We start from the raw sequence: 24,933 nt of genomic DNA on the forward strand, positions 1-24,933 counted from the left end.
CCCCCCCACCCCTCCAAAAGAAATATTTGAGAGAACTTTCCTTATTGCCCCCTCTTTTTGTAAAATGTGGTACAAATTAAGAGACATCCATACACTTAAACACAAGTTATTGTCTGAAAACTAGAAAAATGCTTGTTTTAGACCCTTTTTGGCCCCTAATTCCTGAACAGTTTGGGCAATTACCCCCAAGATGAATCCTAACCTTCTACTTGTGGTATTGAACCTTGTGGTACAATTTCAGAGCAATCAAAATACTCATTACAAGTTATGGTCCTGAAACTAGAAAAATGCTTGTTTTGGCCCCTAATTCCTACACGGTTGGGACCATCAGCCCCAAAAACAATCCCAACCTTCCTTTTGTGGTATTGAACCTTTTGATTAAATTTCATAGAGATCCATACACTCAAACTAAAGTTATTGTCCGGAAACCAAATGTCTTCGGACGACGCTGATGCCGCCACTGACGACGATGTGATACCAATACACGACCGCAGAAATTTTTTTTGCAGTCGTATAACAAAAATCTGCCATTTAAAATAATATTATACACAGGTAAATGAAAATAATTTTGTTGTTAGGTATACAGTTTAAAAGGAGAAAGGAAATATTTTTACAAAATAAATAATTTTGATGTTCATAGTTCGAAGAGGTGAAAATTTATAGTAATACCAAACACTTATCAAAGCTGGTATATAGACCATATATAACCCTGAATAAGTAAACATTAAAAAAGCATTACAAATAGTATCAACAGGTCAAATTAACAAGAAAGTACGATTTGAGAGTACTCGCAGTTACTGACAGCTAGTTAAAAGCCAAAAACAATTAATAATAATAAATCATGCATCAGAGACTAAAATCAACTAAAACACATTCCAGGGATTTAGTATTTTAACGTCATGGACAGTCAAAGAAGACATGACTTGTGCAATGCAAATGACTGATTGGAAGACATCTTGAAGATGGCCGCTATATTGGATTTTTTAGAGTGGGTCCATAGCACAAATTGACTACCACATATATATATACAATTGTGCAAAATGTCATACTTTTATCATCCAACCAAAAATTCTTGTAAAAATATGCACGAATCAGCTGGACTATTTCAGAGGAGAAGATTTAAAGTTAACAGATGACGACAGACGAAGACGATGGACGACAAAGACAGACGAAAAGTCAAGAGAAAAAAAGCAAAATTAATACAGTTTTTCTAAAAATAAAAATCATTTTATTTAAAAATTTCATCAATTTATTTTTTTCAGTCAAACAAAATAACAAAGGCATGCCTGATGATTATTTCATTGTTATATAGACTGAATTAACACAAAATAGTTACATTATGAACATATCTTAATGTAAATTGAATACAAACTGCTAGTGGAACTTTCTATACACCAAGTTGAGCTGTACAGTTTTGCTATTAACACATTTCTTAATTTCATAGTTCAGAGACCTGTATTTACAAATGAATGAATGAATGAATATTTTATTTGTGAAAGCATAAATAACATGCTATGGCAATACATAGACAAGTATATACAATGTGACAAAACGACAGATAGCAGATAACAATACATACCCGGTAATGTAATAAGGTGACAATTAATTCACAATACATGATATAATTTCCCATGCCATGTATACATTATATAGGTGAACTGTCATATATGGACCATCTCAACATAGGTAAATATAATCATTAATATGACATATTATTTTGTAATTGAAACTATAAATTGAGGTCTTCTAGAAATGCATCCAAATTAGGAAATTGTTCAATGTTTTCCCTATTTTCTTTACAATTTAATCCTTTATAAAAAAAATGTTTATAAAGGTTACGATCAAGATATCTACCTGTCTGGTGTTCCCAAGGCAAAATTTCTTCACTGTCTCTTTTGTCGAAGAGGACAGAAAGCTCAGAAGCTATTGCAGTTATAAATATTTCATCATTTTCCTCGATACCAAATTTATAGACATATTCTCCAACCTCTTCAACAAGTGGATCACAAAAGTCAGAGTCGTAATCCTCAGACTCATTGTCATCATCTTGATAGTCATCATAATCATAGTCATCAGAATCTGAACCATAATCACCTGAAAAATCTACATTCATTTCTGGCCTTTGTACTTGCCTTTGTACTGTTAAACAGGATAACAGCTTTTCAGCAAGTAATCTATTGTCAACCTTCACAAATGAATTACTACTACCTTCATAACTTGAAGGACAACAAAGATTCAAAACAACATCAATGCTGCCATATCTAAACAAGTTTTTCTCACAAAAAATCTTGTATTGTGATACTATCTCTTTCCGCTGCCCTCTTTCAGTTAAGCCATCAATCATGTACCCTAAAATGTTGGGATTAATATTCCTTATATGTTTTTCCACCATGGATAGAAACTTTTCCACAAATATTTTCCCATCAGATTGAAGCCCAACTCTATAAAGATATCTTCCTATTGCATTTTGCTTGGCCTTATCTACTGTGCCTGATGTCTCATCAAATATGTATTGTTCATCACATGTATTTGCAAAATCATTATAACTATCATTAGGAGAAAACGTAGAGCAATAGCTTATGCCAACTAGTATATTTAAGAGCCTTCCTGCCAAAATTTCATTGTCAACATTGACAGCATTTTTTTCTTGTATTAAACAACCATTTGGTCTTATAAATTTTGTAATTATATCTACATCTTCCATTTTTAGAAGTTCTTTAAGAATTTGGCCATTATATGGTTCAAACTGGTCAGGAACACTTTGTCCCATTAAAGCATTTAAAATGCCGGAATATTTGCCATCATCTAAGAGTTTTGTACTGTTTTTAAAAAATGACAAAACCTGATCTGAAGTTTTTGTGCATAGATTCAGTGAGACCTTTTCAATGTATTGTTTAATAATATTGATGTCAACAAATGGTACTTTGGGCATCAAGTAATTTATTATCTTTTTATCTTCAATGCATATGTATATCCCTTTAAAGTCCTGGGGTCTAAAATATTCAGAGAAAAAATCAAAACTACAATGAGAAAGGATCTCATCAGGATAATCTTTACCATAGGAAATTAGTATTGCTTCCCGAATTGTAGCATGCTGTAATCTGCAAGGTCCTCTTGTGAAATCACCAACTAGATATTTATCTGAAATTCCTTTTACAGATCTTTTCAAGACATTAGGATTGTAATTTGAATTACCAAACTTATCCAATAGGTGCCTAAAAAATATTTTATCTACAGTAGATAAATCTATTTCATCCTCAACAGCTAAGTACACTAAAATACAGAACTGATACTGTTCAATTACACTGTTCTCAAATGCACCAGTATGCAAAGATTCTATTTCTTCAACCAAAGCCTTGTTAGGATTTTGAAAGTATTTGACACCCATTTTGGTAAAAGAAGGATTGCTAGAAAAAAGGCGACATGCCTGAGGAAATCCATAGTAGGTGTCAACATTAAGAATATCTTCAACAACTTTGTAACAGAGTTCTAAAGTATTCCCTGGCATTTCCATACAAAGCTCATAACATGTATCACTATAAAGCCAGTTCCTATATCTGCAATTGCAAGTTGAAACACTGAACTGTTTTAAATGATTGATTAAAATGTTCTCTTTTTCATCTCGAGTCAAGGCGAAGTTCTCATCATCTAAATTAATGATTCTTGCTTCCTTGAAAATTTCATGTTTATCAAATAGATCAAAATGACTTCCAGGTGTTTTCCTGACAGTAAGTATCAACTTGCAATTGCACTGTTCACCTTTCATATTACTGTTTAATATATCTAAAATATTCTTGTGTGTCTCATCATCAAATTTCACGTTAGACCTTCCAAATAAATCTTCAATAATTATGACATAATTTTCTTTAAAATCTATCAGTTCTCTTTTTAAGACAATTTCTTTCTCTACAAATAACAAAGGTTTATAGCTGCTGTTGTTATCCTCAAGGAAGAGTTTTGCTAAATACAAGCTCAAGGCAGTCTTCCCTCTTCCACCATCAGCTGCAAGTACTAGTATTTGGTTTTGATCAAGAACTTCCGTACATTTGGCCACTGCTCTTGTCATTACATACACATTGGCTTCATTCTGTATCATTGCTTTTGTCTGATCTTTAAAATTGAGAATTAAAAAAATACCAGTATATTTATTAATGATAGTTTTACAAAACAAGTCAATATGGCAAAATTTCTCGGTTGAATTCCATAGCTATTGCCCCTAAATGATTTCCCCATTTTTTTTCTGTTTTTTGCTTATTAGTTTGAAAACTTTAAAGGGAAACTTCGCAAAAAAATAAAACTAGAGGCTTTAAATAAATGAAAATTTTCGAAAATAGTAAAATTCATTATTTTAGGGCAATAAACACATATATAAGTAAGCAATGAATGTGCTTTTTAAATTTGATAGATGCTTTTTGTGCTTCTTTGTTAAATGTTTGTTTGTTTTGAGATTGTGACACAGTGATGACTGCTGTACCCATATTTTGACAATGTTACCTATTATGTCTGTTTTGTTCACGCATCGTTGTAAATATATTGGAATTTGATGCGACTGTCATACAAGTGAGAGGTTTAGCGCTATAAAACCAGGTTCAATCCACCATTTTCTACATTGGAAAATGCCTGTACCAAGTCAGGAATATGACAGTTGTTGTCCATTTGTTTGATGTGTTTTATCATTTGATTTTGCCATTTGATTAGGGACTTTACGTTTTGAATTTTCCTTGGAGTTCAGTATTTTTGTGATTTTACTTTTTAAGAAGTCGTCTGACAGTTTTGACTTAAACGAACAATATTCTGAACATTTTTGCTCCAGTCAGATTTTCTCTTTTTATAACGGTTTTTATAATAATAGACAATAAACTGCTTCGCTGAGCACAGCTGGATACGCTAGCAGAGGTCCAACCCTGAACAGTTGGGGCAAAAATGGACACAATATTCAAGCTTGATTCAGGTCTGAATTTTGATTGTAATTAAATATTTGACATATTATAGGTTTCTGAATAAATGTAGTCAAAGAACTTGAAATTGGTTATATGAACTGAATTTATATTCAATTAAAGATTTCTTGCTGTTGTGCAATACACTGTGCTGTTGCGCAATACTTAGTAAATCTGTTGTCAGACTATAAACAAATAAAGTTCAATTTCTTCTCCAATGTCATATTTGAAATTTATGAAAATCAATAGGGAGATTACATCAATAGCTATAAATAATTCACTAAAGTTTCATGAGAACTGCTGAATGCATTTTTGAGTTATTGTCCAAAAACTGGAAAATCCCCCCTTTTTTAATGAATAAAACCCCATAACTCAGAAATGTAAAATCTAAAATTTATGAAATTCTAAAGGGAGCTTACATCAACAGATATAAACAATTCATCAAAGTTTCATGAGAACTGCTGAAAGCATTTTTTAGTTATTGTCCGAAAACTGGAAAATCCCCCTTTCTTTATGAATAAAACCCTGTAACTCGGAAAAGTTAAATCTAAATTTTATAAAAAACCAAAAGGGAGCTCATGTCAATAGATATAAACAATTCACCAAAATTTCTTGCAAGTTGGTGAAAGCATTCTTGAGTTATTGTCGGAAAACTGGAAAATCCCCCCTCTTTTAATGAATAAAACCACAAAACTCAGAAACGGTAAATCTGAAATTTATAAAAAATGAAAGGGAGCTCACGTCAATAGATATAAACAATTCACCAAAGTTTCATGCATATTGGTAAAAGCTTTTTTGAGTTAATGTCCCACATGTTGACGACGGACAGACGGACGGACAGACGGTCAACGGTATACCATAATACGTCCCGTGAACGGGCGTATAAAAATTGCATTTAACCCCTATGTTCTATTTTGAGCCATGTCGGCCATCAGACACATTTTTCAAACTAGATACCCCAATAATGATTGTGGCCTAGTTTGGCTAAATTTGGCACATTAGTTTCAGAGAATAGATTTTGGTAAAAGTAAACAGATGACTACTGACGACAAGTGATGAGAAAAGCTTGCTTGACTCTTTGTGCCAGGTGAGCTAAAGATGGTCAAAGACCCAAATCTCCTATAATAAACTGCTTCGCTGAGCGCAGCTAGATACGCCCAAAGAGGTCCTACCCTGAACAGTTGGGGCAAAAATGGACACAATATTCAAGCTTGATTCAGGTCTGAATTTGGATTGTAATTAAATATTTGACATATAATAGGTTTCTGAATAAATGTAGTCAAAGATCTTGAAATTGGTTATATGAATTGAATTTATATTCAATTAAAGATACTTGCTGTTGTGCAATACTTAGTAAATCTGTTGTCAGACTATAAACAAATAAAGTTCAATTAATTCTCAATGTCATATTAGAAATTTATGAAAATAAAAAGGGAGCTTACATCAATAGATATAAACAATTCACCAAAGTTTCATGTGAATTGGTGACAGCATTTTTGAGTTATTGTCCAAAAACTGGAAAATCACCCCTTTTTTTAATGAATAAAACCCCACAACTCAGAAACATAAAATGTAAAATTTATAAAATTCTAAAGGGAGCTTACATCAACACATACAAACAATTCACCAAAGTTTCATAAGAATTGCTGATTGCATTTTTGAGTTTTTGTCCGAAAACTGGAAAATCCCCCCTTTTTTTATGAATAAAACCCTGTAACTCGGAAAGGTAAAATCTAAAATTTATAAAAATCGAAAGGGAGCTCATGTCAATAGATATAAACAATTCACCACAATTTCTTTCTAGTTGGTGAAAGCATTCTTGACTTATTGTCCGAAAACTGGAAAATCCCCCTTTTTTTTTAATGAATAAAACCCCATAACTCGGAAACGTAAAATCTAAATTTTTATAAAAAACAAAAGGGAGCTCACGTCAATAGATATAAACAATTCACCAAAGTTTTATGCAAATTGTTTAAAGCACTATTGAGTTAATGTCCGACATGTTGACGACGGACAGACGGACGGACAACGGTATACCATAATACGTCCCGTAAACTGGCATATAAAAATGATTGAATTAAAAAGGCAGTCCAATATGGTAAGATAAATGTGATGTTAAACAATCTTACTAAGTATGAGATAACCTGTAAAAAGGACTCAAGAGTAGTTGCCATCACAAGGTGTTATTGAAACAATACTAAACTAGAGGCTCTAAAGAGCCTGTGTAGCTCACCTTGGTCTATGTGCATATTCAACAAAGCACACTCTCCAACATTGTAGACAGGAATATAGTTCATGACAATAAATTGTTATCACAGAGATATGTCTCGCCTTTTTGCAATTTTGGTAATGCAAATGTTGAAATTAAAATAGCAATACTTTAACATGTAAGTTATGCAAGTATTCATGTCAATGAACCATGACAGAAGGTATATGGCTAAACAATCTCCATGGAAATGAGATGTGCCAATGCTAATACAACTGTATACCAAATACCATTGACTAATATATTAAAAGTTGTTCTCTTTAAAGAAACCTAAACACAAACATTTACTTGTAAACTATGTAAAAGTTTCAAAGTCCATGTACCATGATGAGGGGATGGGTCTATAGAATCTCCATGGAAATGATACTTGGAAATGATACTTGCAAATGCCAATAAATTTGCATTTTACCCTCTATGTTCTATTTTTAGCCATGTTGGTCATGTTGGTAGGCAGGCCATCAAACACATTCTTTTCAACTAGATTCCCCAATGATGATTGTGGCCAAGTGTGATTAAATTTGGCAAAGTGTTTCAGAGGATAAGACTTTTGTAAAAGATTACAAAAATTTATGAAAAATTGTTAAACATAAAGGGCTTCAGGGGTCAATTGACAATTGTCATCATATTAAATAATTTGTAGATTATACTTTGCTGAACATTATTGCTGTGTACATTTTATCTCTATCTACAATGATATTCAATATAATAACGCAAGAGTGCACACACTGAAATGTCTCGCCTTCTTTACTAACCATTGATTTTTTTCTGTTGATAGTCCTAAATATAAAGCTTACCTACAAGTAACACATAAACTTAACATGATCCAAAAAAATGAGGTCATGGTCAGAAACAAGAAATACATGTAAACCTTAAAATCATTCAATAAACAAAACATAGTTGACCTATTGATTATAGTTTCTAAGAAACAGTCTTAACCTTGAAAACTTAACATTAACCAATGAACCATGAAAATGAGGTCAAGGTCAAATAAAACCTGTGAGACTGACATATACATAATAAAATATTTCCAAAAACCAAATATAGTTGACCTATTGCATAAAGTATTAGAAAAAAAGACCAAAACTGAAAAACTTAACTTTGACCACTGAACCATGAAAATGAGGTCAAGGTCAGATGATACCTACCAGTTGGACATGTACACCTTACAATCATTCCATATACCAAATATAAAAGACCTATTGCTTATAGTGTCTGATATGTGGACTTGACCACGAAAACTTTACCTTGTTCACTGATCCATGAAATGAGGTCGAGGTCAAATGAAAACTGTCTGACGGGCATGAAACCTTGCAAGGTATGCACATACTAAATATAGTTATCCTATTACTCATAATAAGAGAGAAAATAACATTACAAAAAATCTTAACTTTTTTTCAAGTAGTCACTGAACCATGAAAATGAGGTCAAAAACAATGAACATATGACAGACGGAAACTTCGTAACATAAGGCATCTATATACAAAGTATGAAGCATCCAGGTCTTCTAGCTTCAAAAATATCAAGCATTTAAGAAGTTAGCTAACGATGCCGCAGTAGCGGCAGCCGCTGGATCACTATCCCTATGTAGAGCTTTCTGCGACAAAAGTTGCAGGCTCGACAAAAAAACTGCAAAATTTCCTTAAAATTACCATTTCAGGGGCAGCAATCCAACAATGGGTTGTCTGATTCATCTGAAAATTTGAGGGCAGCTAGATCTTAACCTGATGAACATCTTAACCCCATGTCAGATTTGCTCTAAATGCTTTGGTTTCAGAGATATAAGCCAAAAGCTGTATTTTTCCTATGTTCTATTTTTAGACATGTTGGCAATGTTGGTTGGCAGGCGGGGTCCTTGGACACATCTTTTAAACTAGATAACCAAATGATGATTGTGGCCAACTTTGGTTAAATTTGTTTCTGTAGTTTTAGATGAGATCATTTTTGTAAAAGTAAACGGACCATGATAGATGACGGACGCCAAGGGATGAGAAAAGCTCACTTGGTCCATTGGGCTAGGTGAACTAAAAAGTGGTCAAAGTCCCATTTCTCCTATAAATATTATCAAATGAAACTGACAATAAAGAGAAAATGACAACAAATATCCTACCAAGTATGGAAGCTTTATGTCAAAACTCAAAAGGTCTCTATGTATTGATGTGTTTTGGACAAACAGACGGACGAACGAATACCATAACAATATCCCAAGAGGTTGAAAGCATGTGGACAACAAACATAAATAAATCATTGCGAGTTTTCTAAGGTTAACTTTTTGCAATTTTCCTTATTGTTTCAAGCAATTCAATAAGATAGCTTCATTAGATTGAATTCTACATACCTATCAAAATTCTTCTATCTTCATCTGAAAAATAATACCACCAAATTCAATACATTAATTGTCTTTTGAAAAAAATAACATATAAACCCAAGAACTATTTACATATTGTTACATACATTTTTAAAACAAATTAAGAATGTCATACCAGATCAACAAAATAGCACTAAATTTATTCGACTATAACTTATTTTTTAATATTTTGTTTTTGCTGTCATGATCAATATAAATAAGAAGATGTGGTATGAGTGTCAATGAGACAACTCTCCATCCAAGTCACAATGTGTAAAAAGTAAACAATTAAAGGTCAAAGTAAGGCCTTAAAAAAAGATACTGTACAGGTATTATCATTTTGGCCTTATATTGTCAATCCAAATATTTTCAAAACAAATGATTTGTTTATTTGGTAGCTGTTCATAAAAACATGTGGAATGCTGATGACACCCATTATGAAATTAAGAAGATATAATTTCCATGTGAAACAACACTGAAAGAAACAATTTGGATTTAAGCAACTATAGATCACCATGCTTTTTTATGTAGAAAATTAGAGGCTCCAAGAGGCAAAACCGTTAAACTGTTATCCATGCATAATTTTAGCATATGTTCAATTAACCCTGAAAATGACGTCAAGGTCATATGATACCTGCCAGTCAGACATTTTTACCTTAAAATCATTTCTGTGTCCGATCAGTGATTCATATAACAACAATCGATTGAACAAAATCCCAATCAATTATCGACATCGCCAAGCCCAACCAACTGATTTCTGACTTATCCTGATCATCAAAACAACACTAGTTTTCAGTTCAAAAGACATACAGACAGACAAGGTGAGTCAACAGGTTTCCACTACTAACTTGGGTATTAAATTTCATGTTATACTTAGATGTTATCTTGGATATTTGAACCAAACTTACTCTTTGTATCTATTCTTTGTATATCTCTCCTATTTTCTTGTATTCTTCTTCTATTTTCTTCTATACCACTCCCCATATCTTTATTCTTTTCATCTTGTTGAACATTTCTCTCATCCTGGACTCTAAACTTTTCGTCAAATTTTTTCTCAATTCTATGTAATTCAGTATACAAATTTTGAATAATAGCCTTGTTCTCAAGTATCTGTTCTTCTTTTTTCCAAATTTCCTCTTTAATCTCACTTATTTCCACTTGTGTACTGGCAGATTGCTCTTCTGTTTGTTTCGTAAGCTTTTCAATTTTCTGGTAAAGCTCTGTAACATCTTCCTCAAGTTGTAAAACTTGTCTGTCATGTTGTACCATTCTGATTAAAACTTCTTCAGTGGAACTGTCAAGTTTCATTGTTGAAGCGTCATACACTGCCTTCATAAATTTATCATCTTTTCCAAGGATCCTGACAGCCTGTTGATTACAAAATTCATAACTGGATTACAAAAATTGAAATTTAAAAACCACCTGACTTAAAGAATGGCAAGATATGTATGAGTAAAACAATTTAAAGTTCACTCAATTTTAAAACTTTTACTTTTAAATCAGTTCACACTGAATTTCTAACCCTGCAAATTCCTTTGAAACTATAAGAATCTTAGAAATCTATTTCATAGATGAATTTAAAGAAGAGGTTACATTAAATATATATGGACATTGAGTAAATAATGTATATAATAAACATGGAACACGAGTACATTTGTTTAATGTAATTTCCAAGCAAGCCTGGGTCATTACAAATGTAATTGTAAATTCCGGTAATTAATTAAAAATTTAAAAGTAATTAAAAGTAATGTGTAATTGAGCATATTTTAATTTACAAGTTATTGAAAAAACTTTGATCAAATTTCCCTTTTGCCATGTAATTATGAATTACTTTTCAATTACATTCTAGTATTTGATTGAAAATATAAAACAAATCTTGCTACTCTGAAGAACTCACACATGTAAACCTTATTTTTTTTATGTCATTTAGTATGCACTTGGTATTTTTATATTTTTTTAATTTTGATGGTAAATAATTATTATGCTTAAGAAAATTAAAACATTTTATTGCCAAATAATAAAACTTTATAAACATTAATTTTTATTTTCATTTAATTCCTTAATTAATTTCTTCACATTTTTTTACAAAAATAAAAAAAATAAAGAGTAATTGATGACTTAGGACTTAAAATTTAACACATAAAACCTTTGTAAAAATGTACAATTGAGTAAGAAGACGTATGGTTATTATAAACTAGAGGTTCTTCTGAAAATTTCAGGGCAGATAAATCTTAATCTGATGAACATTTTTGCCACCTGTCAGATTTGCTCTAAATGCTTTAGTTTCAGAGATATACACCAAAAACTGCATTTTACCCCCATGTTCTATTTTTAACCAAGTTGGCCATGATAGTTGAAAGGCGGGGTCATCGGACAAATTTTTTAAACTATATACCCTTATAATAATTATGGCCAAGTATGGTTAAACTTGTCTCAGTAGTTTCAGAGAAGAAGATTTTTGTAGAAGATTACAAAAATTTACGAAAAACTCCTAAAGGGGTCGACTGACAATTTTGGTCATGACAATTTATTTGTAGATCTTACTTTGCTGAACATTATTGCTGTTTACAGTTTATCTCTATCTATAATAATATTCAAGATAATAACCAAAAACTGCAAAATTTCCTTAAAATTACCAATTCAGGGGCAGCAACCCAACAACAGGTTGTCAGATTTGTCTGAAAATTTTAGGGCTGATATATCTTGACCTGATGATCAGTTTAACCCATGTCAGATTTCCTCTAAATGCTTTGGTTTCAGAGATATAAGCCAAAATCTACATTTCACCCCTATGTTCTATTTTTAGCCATAGCGGCCATCTTGGTTGGTTGGCGGGGTCATCAGACACATTTTTTAAACTAGATACCCTAATGATGATTGTGGCCATGTTTGGTTAAATTTGGCCCAGTGGTTTCAGAGGAGAAGCTTTTGTAAAAAGCTAATGATGACGGATGACGACGACGGACGATGGATGACGGACGCCAAGTGATGAGAAAAGCTCACTCGGCCCTTCGGGCCAGGTGAGCTAAAAATGGATCTACACAAACCACTGCTCAGCATGTGTATTATCAAAAAATAAATGGGGAATGTGTACATGGGACACAGATGATGCCCCCGCTTGCATATAACTTTAAAAAGGGACATTACTCAAGAACTGTAAAAATGACGCTACCCAAATTTGTACTTGATCTGAGTTTTGTGGTAATAAGCATTGTGTATACGTTTCATAACATTTAATTGAGGCAAACTTAAGTTAGAGAATGGAAACGAAAAATTCAGCAATATTTCTAATTGTAAAGGGGTATATTTATTTTGTATTTACATTGTGTCATAGGTCAAATTTATTTGTTCAGTGTATGTTCAATCATGCAGGGCTTCCAAAACGGTCATATATTCCGGACTTGACCGAAACTTTCATAAAAAGACCGGCTGCTCTCAGCCTCAAACGGTCAAATAGAATTGGTGTGCCACATTTTGTTATTCAAGGCATTTTCATGAAACGGTCATTTCAATTTTTACCAACTATCGATCGATAAAAATGTCCGTTTGGGGCTTTGGGCATGTCAGTTTGGGCATTTTAGTTTATAATTGTGGCAATCTATTTCACAAAGATAGTTTGGTCATAATTGGGTTTAATAAAACAGAAGCAGCATATTTCAGATACTTTGAAGTGTCTCAGTTAGTCTAATCCTCTGGGTACATAAATGTACGGCTTGGTCTTTAGCTTGTGTACATCAATAAAAAGTAGAAAAAACACGTTTTCTTTTATTTAAATAACAACAAGCTGTCAAACAATTATCCCTTCAATAAGTTCTATTGAAGCCATAAATCATTCACTGATTACAGGTTTGTTACCTTTGATGAGGTGTCCTAAGCTTGTCTTTATCAATAGAATTAATGATGCATAACAATGTACATATTAAAGGTAATCAGGTAAACGAGGTCAAACATGTAAGCGTGTATGGAACAACATCCTATTTAAATACGCTTTATAGATATTATTTTAAATGAGCATTCAGTTTAAAAAAGTATCCTGATATTTAAAAGTTATTCTTCAAATAAGGATATTCATAAATGAATAAGTATGATATATATTATTTTATTTAACACTGTACATCGTGTTAAATACTGGGGTACTCTCAAGGGGAAAATTTACTAAAATATATAGGAAAAACATCGAGAATAGCTTCGCTTGGGTATACCAAGCTGAGTTGTCCAATAAATAAGGGGGGCGTTCTCTATTCTTATTTTCATATTAAAAACTGTTTTTATAATTAAAATCATAAAGAATAATATCCAATCATGACAATCTCCGACTGTTACAAAGACTTTGTCTCAAATTGAACTTTACAAATCTGCCATCATGGGCAAACGTAAACGTGAAGATTCCGATCAAAATTCGAAATCTGCTAAAAATGCTAGAAGCTTTATTCATAAATGGTTACAACTGTTTTTATGGTTAAGATTTGACAGTATGCTAAATGCCATGTTTTGTGACATTTGTCAAAAACAAACTTAAAAATAACTTTGTAAAGCCTGGTTCGACAAATTTTCGAAAGTCAGCCGTTGTAGAGCATGCTAATAGCAATGACCACATTCAAGCTCTTAAATTAGAGACAGCTTCCAAAAGTAATTCAATTGTATCAGTATTTGAGAAAGTTCATGAAAAGACTGACAACGCAATGTGCACCTTGTTCCGTAATGCTTACTTTATTGCTAAAGAAAACTTACTAAATGGACAAATTTCAGTCAATAAATGATTTAACTAAGTTAAATGGTGCCGTGATCACTTCTAAATTATATCAAGAGAACAATGCCTGCTCCAAATTTATTCAGACAATTTCCGATGTTATAGAGAAAGAGGTGATGTCCGACGTAAAGTTAATGGAAATTTCACGTGTTTTGCCGGTTTCTAGTGTTGAATGTGAAAGGGGTTTTTCAAGGCAGAACATTATCAAGACAAAACTAAGGTGTAGTCTAGGTATTGACGCTTTAGATCAACTTATGAGGATAAGCTTAGTAGGTGTAGATGTTAAAGACTTTGACCCTGTTCCTGCTATCCGCAAATGGCAATCCGTTCGTAACCGCCATGTTTATCAGAACAATACATTTAGCAAGCTCATGAATGTAAAATCTTAAATTAGACTAAATGAACTCTAATCTTGTGCTGTGATCTGTGCTTCTTTTCAATGTGCTCATTGTAATATTTATTGCGTGTGTTTGTCAACATTGTGCTCTTCTGATATTTTATTGTTGTTATATGCTTACATAAAATATCATGTTGTTATTCATTAAATTATTTATCAACTGAGTATGTTTTTATTTATTCCTTAATTCTAAATCAGGTTGGGAAATTGTACAAAGAAAAATGTTATCACTGTTCAGTAGATTTTACACGGTTTAAAACAATATCCTTCATTGGGCCTCCTCAATGTTATCTATAAATACCGCATCAGTTGTAAAAGTCACGTGGTCAGGTAATCAATACACAAAAAGAAAAGTATCACGTGTATTGATGATCAAGTTGTACTGCAATTAAAGCCAACATCAACAGTTTCAAATAATATGGCCTTAATTTACAAAGTGTTAAGTACTCACAGAGAGAAGATAGATTATATAAACAGAAACAAAAACATGAGAACAGTCAGGTACTGAAGCTGATTGATGCAATGATGGTTACTGTATTACGATACACAGAAAAATGACACAATACCGAGGATAATATTTTATTTATTTTTAGAATGAAGAAAACAAAACAGTTATAAATAATTTTATTGCATATAACACTACTTATTATTTAGACACATATATCAATTTATGCATCCTCTCAGTTACATTTAAGTATCCAGCTGATCATTGACCGTCAAAAATATTTCTTTGAAAAATGTCCGGCTGTCGTCGGGAAATTTTGGAAGCCCTGGTTCAATGGTGTTAATATGTCCTTTGATTGAGTTAAGCTATTTCAGTTGATATTTTATAGTGTGTCTTTCTATGTTGTGATGTCACACTATTGTTTCAGAAAAAGGGTGAAGGTTTGGTACCATTAAAACGTTTAAACCCGCTGCATTTGTTTGCACTTGTCCTAAGTCAGGAATCTGATGTTCAGTAGTTGTCGTTTGTTGATGTGGTTCATAAGTGTTTCTCGTTTCTCGTTTTTTATATAGATGAGACCGTTGGTTTTCCCGTTTGAATGGTTTTACACTAGTAATTTTTTTGGGGCCCTTTATAGCTTACTGTTCGGTGTGAGCCAGGGCTCCCTGTTGAAGACCGTACTGTGACCTATAATGGTTTACTTTTATAAATTTTGACTTGGATGGAGAGTTGTCTCATTGGCACTCATACCACATCTTCTTATATCTATAACTATATAACGGTAAAGTGATGCAACCAGAATTCAAACTTGGTCTGTGTTTTAAGGTAATAAGCATAGTTTATAAGTTTCATAACATTTGGTTGAGGCAAACTAAAGTTAGAGAATGGAAACGAAAAATTTAGCAATTTTTCCATTTGTAAACGGGCATAACTCTAGAACCGTGAAAGTGCCGCCACCAAAATTCATTCTTGATCTGTGTTTTGTGGTAATAAGCATTGGGTATAAGTTACATAACATTTGGTTTAGGCAAACTAAAGTTAGAGAATGGAAACCAATTTTGGGACGTTCGGAACGTCGTTCGGATCGACGGACGTACGAACGTACAACGGTAAAACTTAATGCCCCTTCGCTACTGCGCGGGCATAAAAATCACATACGTTAGGTACCAACATACAAAGATACTTCTAGTATCTATGTATAAACAAGCATTCTGTGAGTATTGCATGGCAATACATATTTCCCTACCGGTTACAAATTGATTGTAATGGAACGAAACTCTAACTTGATCTATAACTCGTCATTGTGTAAACTACATAAAATATCAAGTCAAAACTTCAAGCATGACAAAAAACAATGAGCATAACTGTTAAAAACTGATTATTTAAGTGAATTTTCTATGTCCAAAGACCATAACTCTGCACAAAATTATCAGACTGAAACAAAATTCCAACTTGATCTGTAACTTGTCATGATAAAACTATATACTAATTATCAAATCTTCAAGAATGACAAACAAACCTACCACTAAATTCTTCAAACAATTTACCACGAAAAGGAAAAAAATCCAAAATGTCATTTTGTCTTTTAAAAAATGAGTTATTTCCCTTTGAACAGAAATCTACTAATTAATAAGTATTTCAACAAAAATTTAATTCTAGGGAAAGGGCTTTAACTGAACAAAGAGAAAAGCTAAAATTGTGAAAATTACACTTGACCTGTAACTTGTCATGATAAAATCAATAAACCAAATATCAAATCAATATCTTCAAGCACGAAGAAAAAAAGTCTGGAAAACTGATTTGCCGGACTGACAGATGGACAGACAGACAGACGGACAGATTGCAAACCTAAAGTCCCCTTCGACTTCGTCGGTAGAGGACTAAAAATGATGTAAAAATTTTCTGAGGATTGATAGTGTTATTAAGCTAATGAAGTACTGGCTTTAAACAAAATCTTAATTATACACTGAGTACAAAAATGTTATCATATTTCCTTATTTTCAAGTTTTTTTTAAATTCATTTTGCATTCAGTGAGGGCATGTTAATATAAAGGGAACCAAAATGTAAAATATTGGAAATTCAAAGGAAATAAAAGAACAGAGTTCCAATGTCCCCTGCATTGCACATATTTTATCTATCCAAGGGCAATAACTAAATAAATGGGGAATGTATCCATAGGACACAGATGATGCCCCCGCTTGCATATCATATAAAGTTATAAAGGGACATAACTAAGGAACAGTAAAAGTGACGCTACCCAAATTTGTACTTGATCTGAGTTTTGTGGTAACAAGTATTGTGTATAAGTCTCATATCATTTGGTTGAGGCTAACTTAAGTTAGAGAACAGAATTGAGTGATTTTTCCATTTGTAAAGGGACATAACACTAGAACGGTAAAAGTGACACCACCAAAATTCAAACTTGATTTGTATTTTGTGGTAATTAGCATTGTGGATAAGTTTCATATCATTTAGTTGAGGCAAACTAAAGTTAGAGAACAGAAATTAAAAAAATTCAGCAATTTGTATGTTTATAAAGGGGCATAACTCAAGAACAGTAAAAGTGACGCCACCCAATTTCGAACTTGATCTGATTTATTTGGTAATAAGCATTGTATTTAAGTTTCATATTATTTGGTTGAAGCAAACTAAAGTTAGAGAACGGAAACGAAAAATCCAGCCATTTTCCATTGGTAAAGGGGCATAACTCTAGAACGGCTATAGTGACTCCACCAAAATTCCAACTTGATCTGTGTTTATCAAAATAAGCATTGTGTATAAGTTTCATAACATTTGGTTGAGGCAAACTAAAGTTAGAGAACGGAAACCATCTTTGGGACGTACGTAAGGACGGACGTACGTACAGAGGGACAAGGGTAAAACTTAATGCCCCCTCCGCTACAGCGGGGGCGTAAAATAACACTTTTTTTTTGGTACTTTAAAACAATTTATAAATATCTTAGATAAATGAAGGCTTCAGAGCAAATGCAATGCAATTTCCATTATAATTAATTTTTCCAAGGGGCATAACTAGTTAAAAATATTTGATCAGCACTTATTTTCGAAAGTGTTAAAGACATTGCTGATAATAATCTAATTTTCATAAAATTTTGGCAAAAAATAGTACACATGAGAGCGCTAACAATGCAATTTTCATATAATCAATATTTCAAAGGGACATGTCACATAACTCTTTTAAAACCAATTGATCAGCACCAATTTTCAACTTTGTCTGAGACATTGATGATATAAACCTACGACATAAACTTCATAAAAATCTGGCAACCGATTTTTTAATTTGTCCAAGACATTGCTGATATAAACCTATGTTATAAGTTTCATAAAAATCTGGCAAGAATTGTACCTATGAGAGCACTAACGATGCAATTTTCCAAATGATCAATGTTTGTAAGGGGCATAACTCTATTAAAAATAATTGATTGGCACTATTTTCTAACTTGTGTAAGACATCGCTAATATAAAACCATTATGTAAGTTTCATAAAAACCTAGCAAGAATTGTACACATTAGAGGGCTAACAATGCAATTTTCCATATAATTAATTTTCCAAGGAGCATAACTTTTTTAAAAATAATTGATCGGCACTGAATTTTGAATTTGTCCAAGACCTTGCTGATATAAACCTATGATATAAGTTTCATAAAAATCTCGCAAGAACTGTACACATGAGAGGGCTAACAAGACTGGATGGATGCCAGATATTTCTATGTCCCCTGCAACGCATTCTCAGGGGACAATTAAAAAGAAATATTCTAATTTTGCACAGAAAATGTTATAATAAAAAGCATTTATGTCCTGATGTCTACAGCATTACACTCTGAGAAAGACTGAAACTTTTTGATGGTTCTATGATTAACATCTCTCTGTTTCAATAGAAAGTCGCTTCGGTCAAAATCAGTCAGTGTAAAAAAAGGACCTCACATATTCCTCTATTTTCAAGGATATAACTTGCTATTTTTCCTTTCCAGGAGCCTACATGGGAAGTGAAAATCTAAGCACCTATCCTTATATCTACACAAGAAACAAACTTTTCAGTGGTTCTTGATAAAATTCTCTCTGTTTCAATTTCAATAAAATGCTCCGCTGGGCGCAGCTTGATACGACCACAGAGGTCGAACCCTGAACAGTTGGGGCAAGTATGGACACAACATTCAAGCTTGATACAGCTCTGAATTTGGATTGTGATTAAATATTTGACACAGCATAGGTTTCTGACACAGAATGAATGTGGTCTAAGAACTTAAAATTTTTTAATTTACCTATTATGGTCCAATATCCAAAATCTAAATACATGGTTAGATTCAGCATATCAAAGAATCCAAAGAGTTCAATTTTTGATGAAATCAAACAAAGTTTAATTTGGGACCCTTTTGACCTCAATGTGGACCAATTTGATAACGGGGCCCAAAATCAAAATACATGGTTAGATTCAGCATATCAAAGAACCCCATATATTCAATTTTTGTTGAAATCAAACAAAGTTTAATTTTGGACCCCAATTTGGATCAACTTGAAAACTGGGCCCAAAATCAAAAATCTAAATACATGTTTAGATTCAGCATATCAAAGAACCCCATATATTCAATTTTTGTTAAAATCAAACTAAGTTTAATTTTGGACCCTTTGGACCTTAATGTACACCAATTTGAAAATTGGACCCAAAATTAAAAATCTAAATACACGGACAGATTCGGCATAACAAATAAATAAATGTGGTCAAAGATTTTACAAATCTAATGCGCCATACTGTGCAATTAAAGATTACTTCTTGAAATTTTTCAATATTTGAAATTTGAAAAAAAAATAATATTTGAAGAATAACTCATTTTAATTTCTGAAATCTGAAATGAGAAAAAATTGACCCCCCACAATTTCTATTTACCCCCCCCCCCCCCCCCCCTTTTTTCCCCCAAAAAATTCTTTCCCTCAAGATATGGTCATAATCTCAATTCAAATTTCCAATGGAATTTGCAACCATAATTACCCATTTAAATTTACCATAGTGCTAACTTAATATATTTTATAATAGAATTTAAAATATGGTGTCAAATCTTTCATATGGATTTTTTTGTAAAAAAAAAAAAGATGCAACATTTGCAGATATTTTTACTGGTCTTCCTTTATAAATATGCATTTCTTTAAACATAATTTAAAAGCAGTGTAAGGGAAGTAATCAAAACGTTATATTTGGATAACCTCCCTTACACTGTTTTAAATTGTCTTAATTGTTCATTAACCATTACTTTATATATAATTTAAAAGCAGTGTTAGGGAGGTAATTCAAATGATGTATTTGATTTATCTCCCTTACACTGCTTTAAATTATGTTTTGTACTAAAGTATTTGTCCATTAACCAGGACAACCTTGTTTTTCCCCCTTTTTTGCCCCTAATTCCTAAACAGTTTGAGCCATAGCCCCCCAAAGCAAATCCTAACCATCCCTTTGTGGTATGGAAACTTGTGGTATAATTTCAGAGAGATCCATACACCATTCCACAAGTTATTGTCTGGAAACTAGGAAATGCTTATTTTTGGCCCCTTTTTGGCCCCTAATTCCTTAACTGTTGGTACCATAACCCCCAAAATCAATCCCAACCTTCCTTTTGTGGTATTTAACCTTATGGTAAAATTTCATTGAGATCCATTCACTTTAACTAAAGTTATAGTGCGAAAAACCAATGTGTCTTTGGACGACGACGACGCCAACGTCATACCAATATATGACCGCAAAATTTTTTGCGGTCGTATAAAAATTTGCTCTGGTCGCAAATGGTCACCATAATGCAGGTACCTCGCATGTTCATCTACTTCCTCATTGACAGGTCCAAATAGGGTAAGTGAAAATCTTTGTTTAAAGCAAGGTGGGGTTGAATTTAAATTTCTTTACCCTCGTAACTTTGTCATTTATTGGTCGTTTTTCACCGTAGTTAGAAATATATTTTAGAATTTCCTGTCAAATGTTATTGCCCAATATCAACATCCGTAAGCTGAACTGATCAGAAATATATTGGCACCAACTTGTCCTTGCCCTATGTACCAAGAAGCATAGAAAAGACTGAGTAAATAAGTAGTCAGATATATAAAATTTCAAAACTTGCAACAATGCCTGTACAAATATTGCATTGAAAAAAGTCTCAAGGTTCACATTTTTATCTCATTTGGAAAAATTCCAACCACAACAGTCATTGAAAGGTAATTAATTAATAATTACATTTCAATATGAATGCAATATTGTAATTTTAATTTTATTGAAAAAAAATTGATAAGTAATTGAAATACAAATAATTATTTTGGAATGTAATTGACCTCATGTCGGTTTCCTAGTGTAATGTACACAATGAATGACCAATGGTCAAGATTGCTACAAACTGATAAAGATTTCAAAGCATGAACAAGCATGCACAACTGGATTTGTCTAGCCTGCTTTATCATAAAAGAGTTTTTAGTGGAAAGTTTTTAAGATCATGGTTGTACTACAGGTTATACATAAACTTAATATTTTCCATTATTAATGACAGACTAAATCAAACGGACCCAACCAAACTATTTGACTCATCTGTGGTTCGAGTCATCTGAGGTCACAAGCTGCATCTTGTTGTCCAATTTGAATTTTGTACCATGCTCTCAGTCCCTTCATGTATATTGTCTGTAGGTGACCAATTGCGAGATAAACTTTCTAGCCAACCATCCCAGCCAAACCACTTTGTAGTGCCTGCCTAAGATTTGTTCTCATCCTGAATATGCATGACATATTTGCCACTGGGCATTTAGCAAATAATCAATTTTCTTTTGAAGACATCATTCAAACCTTTGAAAGTACCCTCAAAAATTTTTTCAGATAAAGATTATTGAAAAAGTTCATGGAAGATTAGTTAAGTCAACATTAGCTCACACCAGCACAATGGAAAGCTAAGATATCTCTTAGCTAAATAGAAAACTGGCAGTTTAAAAATATTTCTTGGTTCTTACATTTTTTAAGTTGCTCTGTAAACTATCAAACTTATGCTCATCCATTTTTGCATCGCTGGCATGTGCTAATTCATTTCTGTAATGCTTGATGGTTGCTATCTGGGCACCATGACTATCGTCGTCCTTTGGTGGTAAAACGTCATATCCATTTTTTGGTGGTATTACTTTTGAATCCTTTCGTAAAAGTGTTATTAGTAAAGATAGGTCAAACCATTCGGATGATACTGGTTTTGAACCTGAAATAAAATAAAACAACAAGGCCCTTCATTTTTAAAATTAGAAAATAATGCTATATCTATTTTTAACATGAATCTACTTTCAATCTCTGTTAATTGTGCATTACATCTCTGAATTTGGATTGTGATATGATATTTGATATATAGCATAGGTTTCTAACACAGGATGAATGTGGTCTACGAACACAAAAATTTGAAATTGGACATATACTTTTTATGGTCCAATATCCAAAATCTAAATACATGGTTAGATTCAGCAAACCAAAGAACCATAAGAATAAATTTTTTATGTGAAATCATTCAATTTTTTATTTTGGACACTTTGGACCTCAATGTGGACCAATTTGATAATTGGGGCCAAAATCGAAAAATTTGAAAAAATGGTTAAATCAGCATATTATAAAACGCCATATATTCAATTTTTTGTTGAAATCAAACAAATAAAAATAAAATTGAGAATGGAAATGGGGAATGTGTCAAAGAGACAACAACCCGACCAAACAGCAGAAAACAGCCGACGGCCAACAATGGGTCTTCAACACAGCGAGAAAATCCCCCACCCGGAGGCCGGCTTCAGCTGACCCCTAAACAAAATGTGTACTAGTTCAATGAAAATGGACGTCACACTAAACTCCAAAACATATAAATGAACTAAAACAAGCATTCTGAGAGTATTGCATGGCAATACATAGTCCCCTACCGGGTAAAAATTCATTATACTGGAACAAAATGATAACTTGTTCTATAACTTGTCATGGTGTAAACAAAAAGAAAATATCAAGTCAATATCTTCAAGCATGACTAAAAACAGTGTGGAAAACTGAATATATGAGTGATTTTTTTCAAGTCCAAGGACCATAACTCTGCACAAAATTATCAGACTGAAACAAAAATTTGAACTTGATCTGTTACTTGTCATGATAAAACTATATACCAATTGTCAATCAATATCTTCAAGCATGATGAAAAAAGTGTGGAAAACCTATAACACTCTAACATTAGATATGATTAATAGTTCTCTAAAATTAGATATGATGTAATACAATGTACATCTATTTTCAAATTACAATCAATTATAATTAATAGTTCCAAATATTTTTTCTTTCATTTGTCACAAACTAATATAGATTTGTAACTTATCTATAAAATGTCAACAACTTTTATCTACACAATGTAATGTAATGAAATATATACTTTAATAAAAATAGATTATTATCTAATTAGGCCAGACTTTTTTTATTATCTGTTTAACAAGATCCGCCGACTCCAATTTCCCGATTTCAGAATAAAAATAAAAGAAGTGCTTTTTACTTTTATTTTTATTTTTCATGCCGACTGTTACGAAATCCTCAGAACAAAAATAAAATCTGTGGTTTACGATACCCGCTTTCGTCATCGGTAATATTTAATTTTTACCAAGTCGATGAAACAGCAATTTCAAAGTAAAGAAATTAAAGGCATAAACGATTTATGACTTCAAAAAAGAGGTTAAAGCATTGATTTTTAATGCTGGTGGCATGTTTTTTTCATAAAAACAATTTGTTTAAAACCACTTTTGCCGGTACTTGTTACACGAGAGAGTACATCAAATCATTTTAAATTTCGGCTAAATAAGTTATTACTTCATTTGAACTTGATGAAATTAGCCTGAAGTAAATTTGTAATCCATGTATTGCATTAAAAACGTCATATTCCTTTCCAAAAAGCATATCAAACATCGTTTATTTTTGTAAAGTTTTCTCCGACATTCAAATTATTGGGTATATTTTTGAAGAACTACGGAGAGGAGTCGGGATTTCATCGGAAGCGGACCCGCTATGACCGAAATCCGGATTCTTGCGATAATGACTACGGACGCATGAATGGCACTGCTGACAGACAAAAATTGATCCCAAAAGGAAAAATTACGCATTCCACACGCATTAAAGTACTTTTGGTTAGATATTTTTGATAATGTTTATATTTTCTTTTTAATGCATTGTTTCAATTTATAAGTTAATGTTGCTCAACCATGTCTATTACACTAATATAAAATAATTATATTATTTCCAAGCTTAACGGTTAAATGAATATATCTTTTTAATGAAAAATAATTAATTTCATGAACATGATAACAGAGTAGTTTTTTTATAAACATGTAACATACACTAAGAGGTTCCTGACTGGTAATATACATATATATATAGTGTATATGCAGGGAGGTTGATATATTTGCCTGGTGCATATGCATGGATCTAAATTAGAGGACATACAGAATCAAAAGATATTTTTTATGTTCATATTAATGGAAGGGTTAATCTACTGGTCTGTTTTCATTTCATTGTTCTTGTATTTTGATAAATTCTTAAAAAAAAAAAAAAAAAAAAAAAAGGTCACTTATAATGGTTTTATTTTTATTTTTAGTGTCGACTGGACCAACTTTCCACTTTTTTTTTTTTTTTTTTTCGTCCCCTCGACCCTAATTTTTTACAAATTTTCTCGTTAAACAGACTCAGGCCTTAAAGGATTTCACTTAATAAAAAAAAAATATATATATATATACATGTAGCATTCAGAAAATTAGTTTA

General features: G+C 32.3%; 1 protein-coding gene across 1 annotated transcript in view; it reads right to left on the reverse strand.

Annotated features, from left to right (window-relative positions):
• Positions 1 to 1,195: 1,195 nt before the first annotated feature.
• The window catches only part of LOC127712756 (uncharacterized), a 63,387-nt gene continuing 39,649 nt past the window's right edge, over positions 1,196 to 24,933 (reverse strand). The window contains exons 13-16 of the mRNA XM_052219369.1: positions 22,131 to 22,366; positions 10,456 to 10,915; positions 9,539 to 9,562; positions 1,196 to 4,110 (exon numbers count right to left, since the gene is read on the reverse strand). Coding sequence (XP_052075329.1) covers positions 1,730 to 4,110; positions 9,539 to 9,562; positions 10,456 to 10,915; positions 22,131 to 22,366 — 3,101 coding nt within the window. The 3' untranslated portion in view covers positions 1,196 to 1,729. The remainder of the gene's footprint in view (positions 4,111 to 9,538; positions 9,563 to 10,455; positions 10,916 to 22,130; positions 22,367 to 24,933) is intronic.

Source organism: Mytilus californianus, unplaced genomic scaffold (genome assembly GCF_021869535.1).
Source record: "Mytilus californianus isolate M0D057914Y unplaced genomic scaffold, xbMytCali1.0.p SCAF_8, whole genome shotgun sequence".
Taxonomy (NCBI): Eukaryota; Metazoa; Mollusca; class Bivalvia; order Mytilida; family Mytilidae; genus Mytilus; species Mytilus californianus.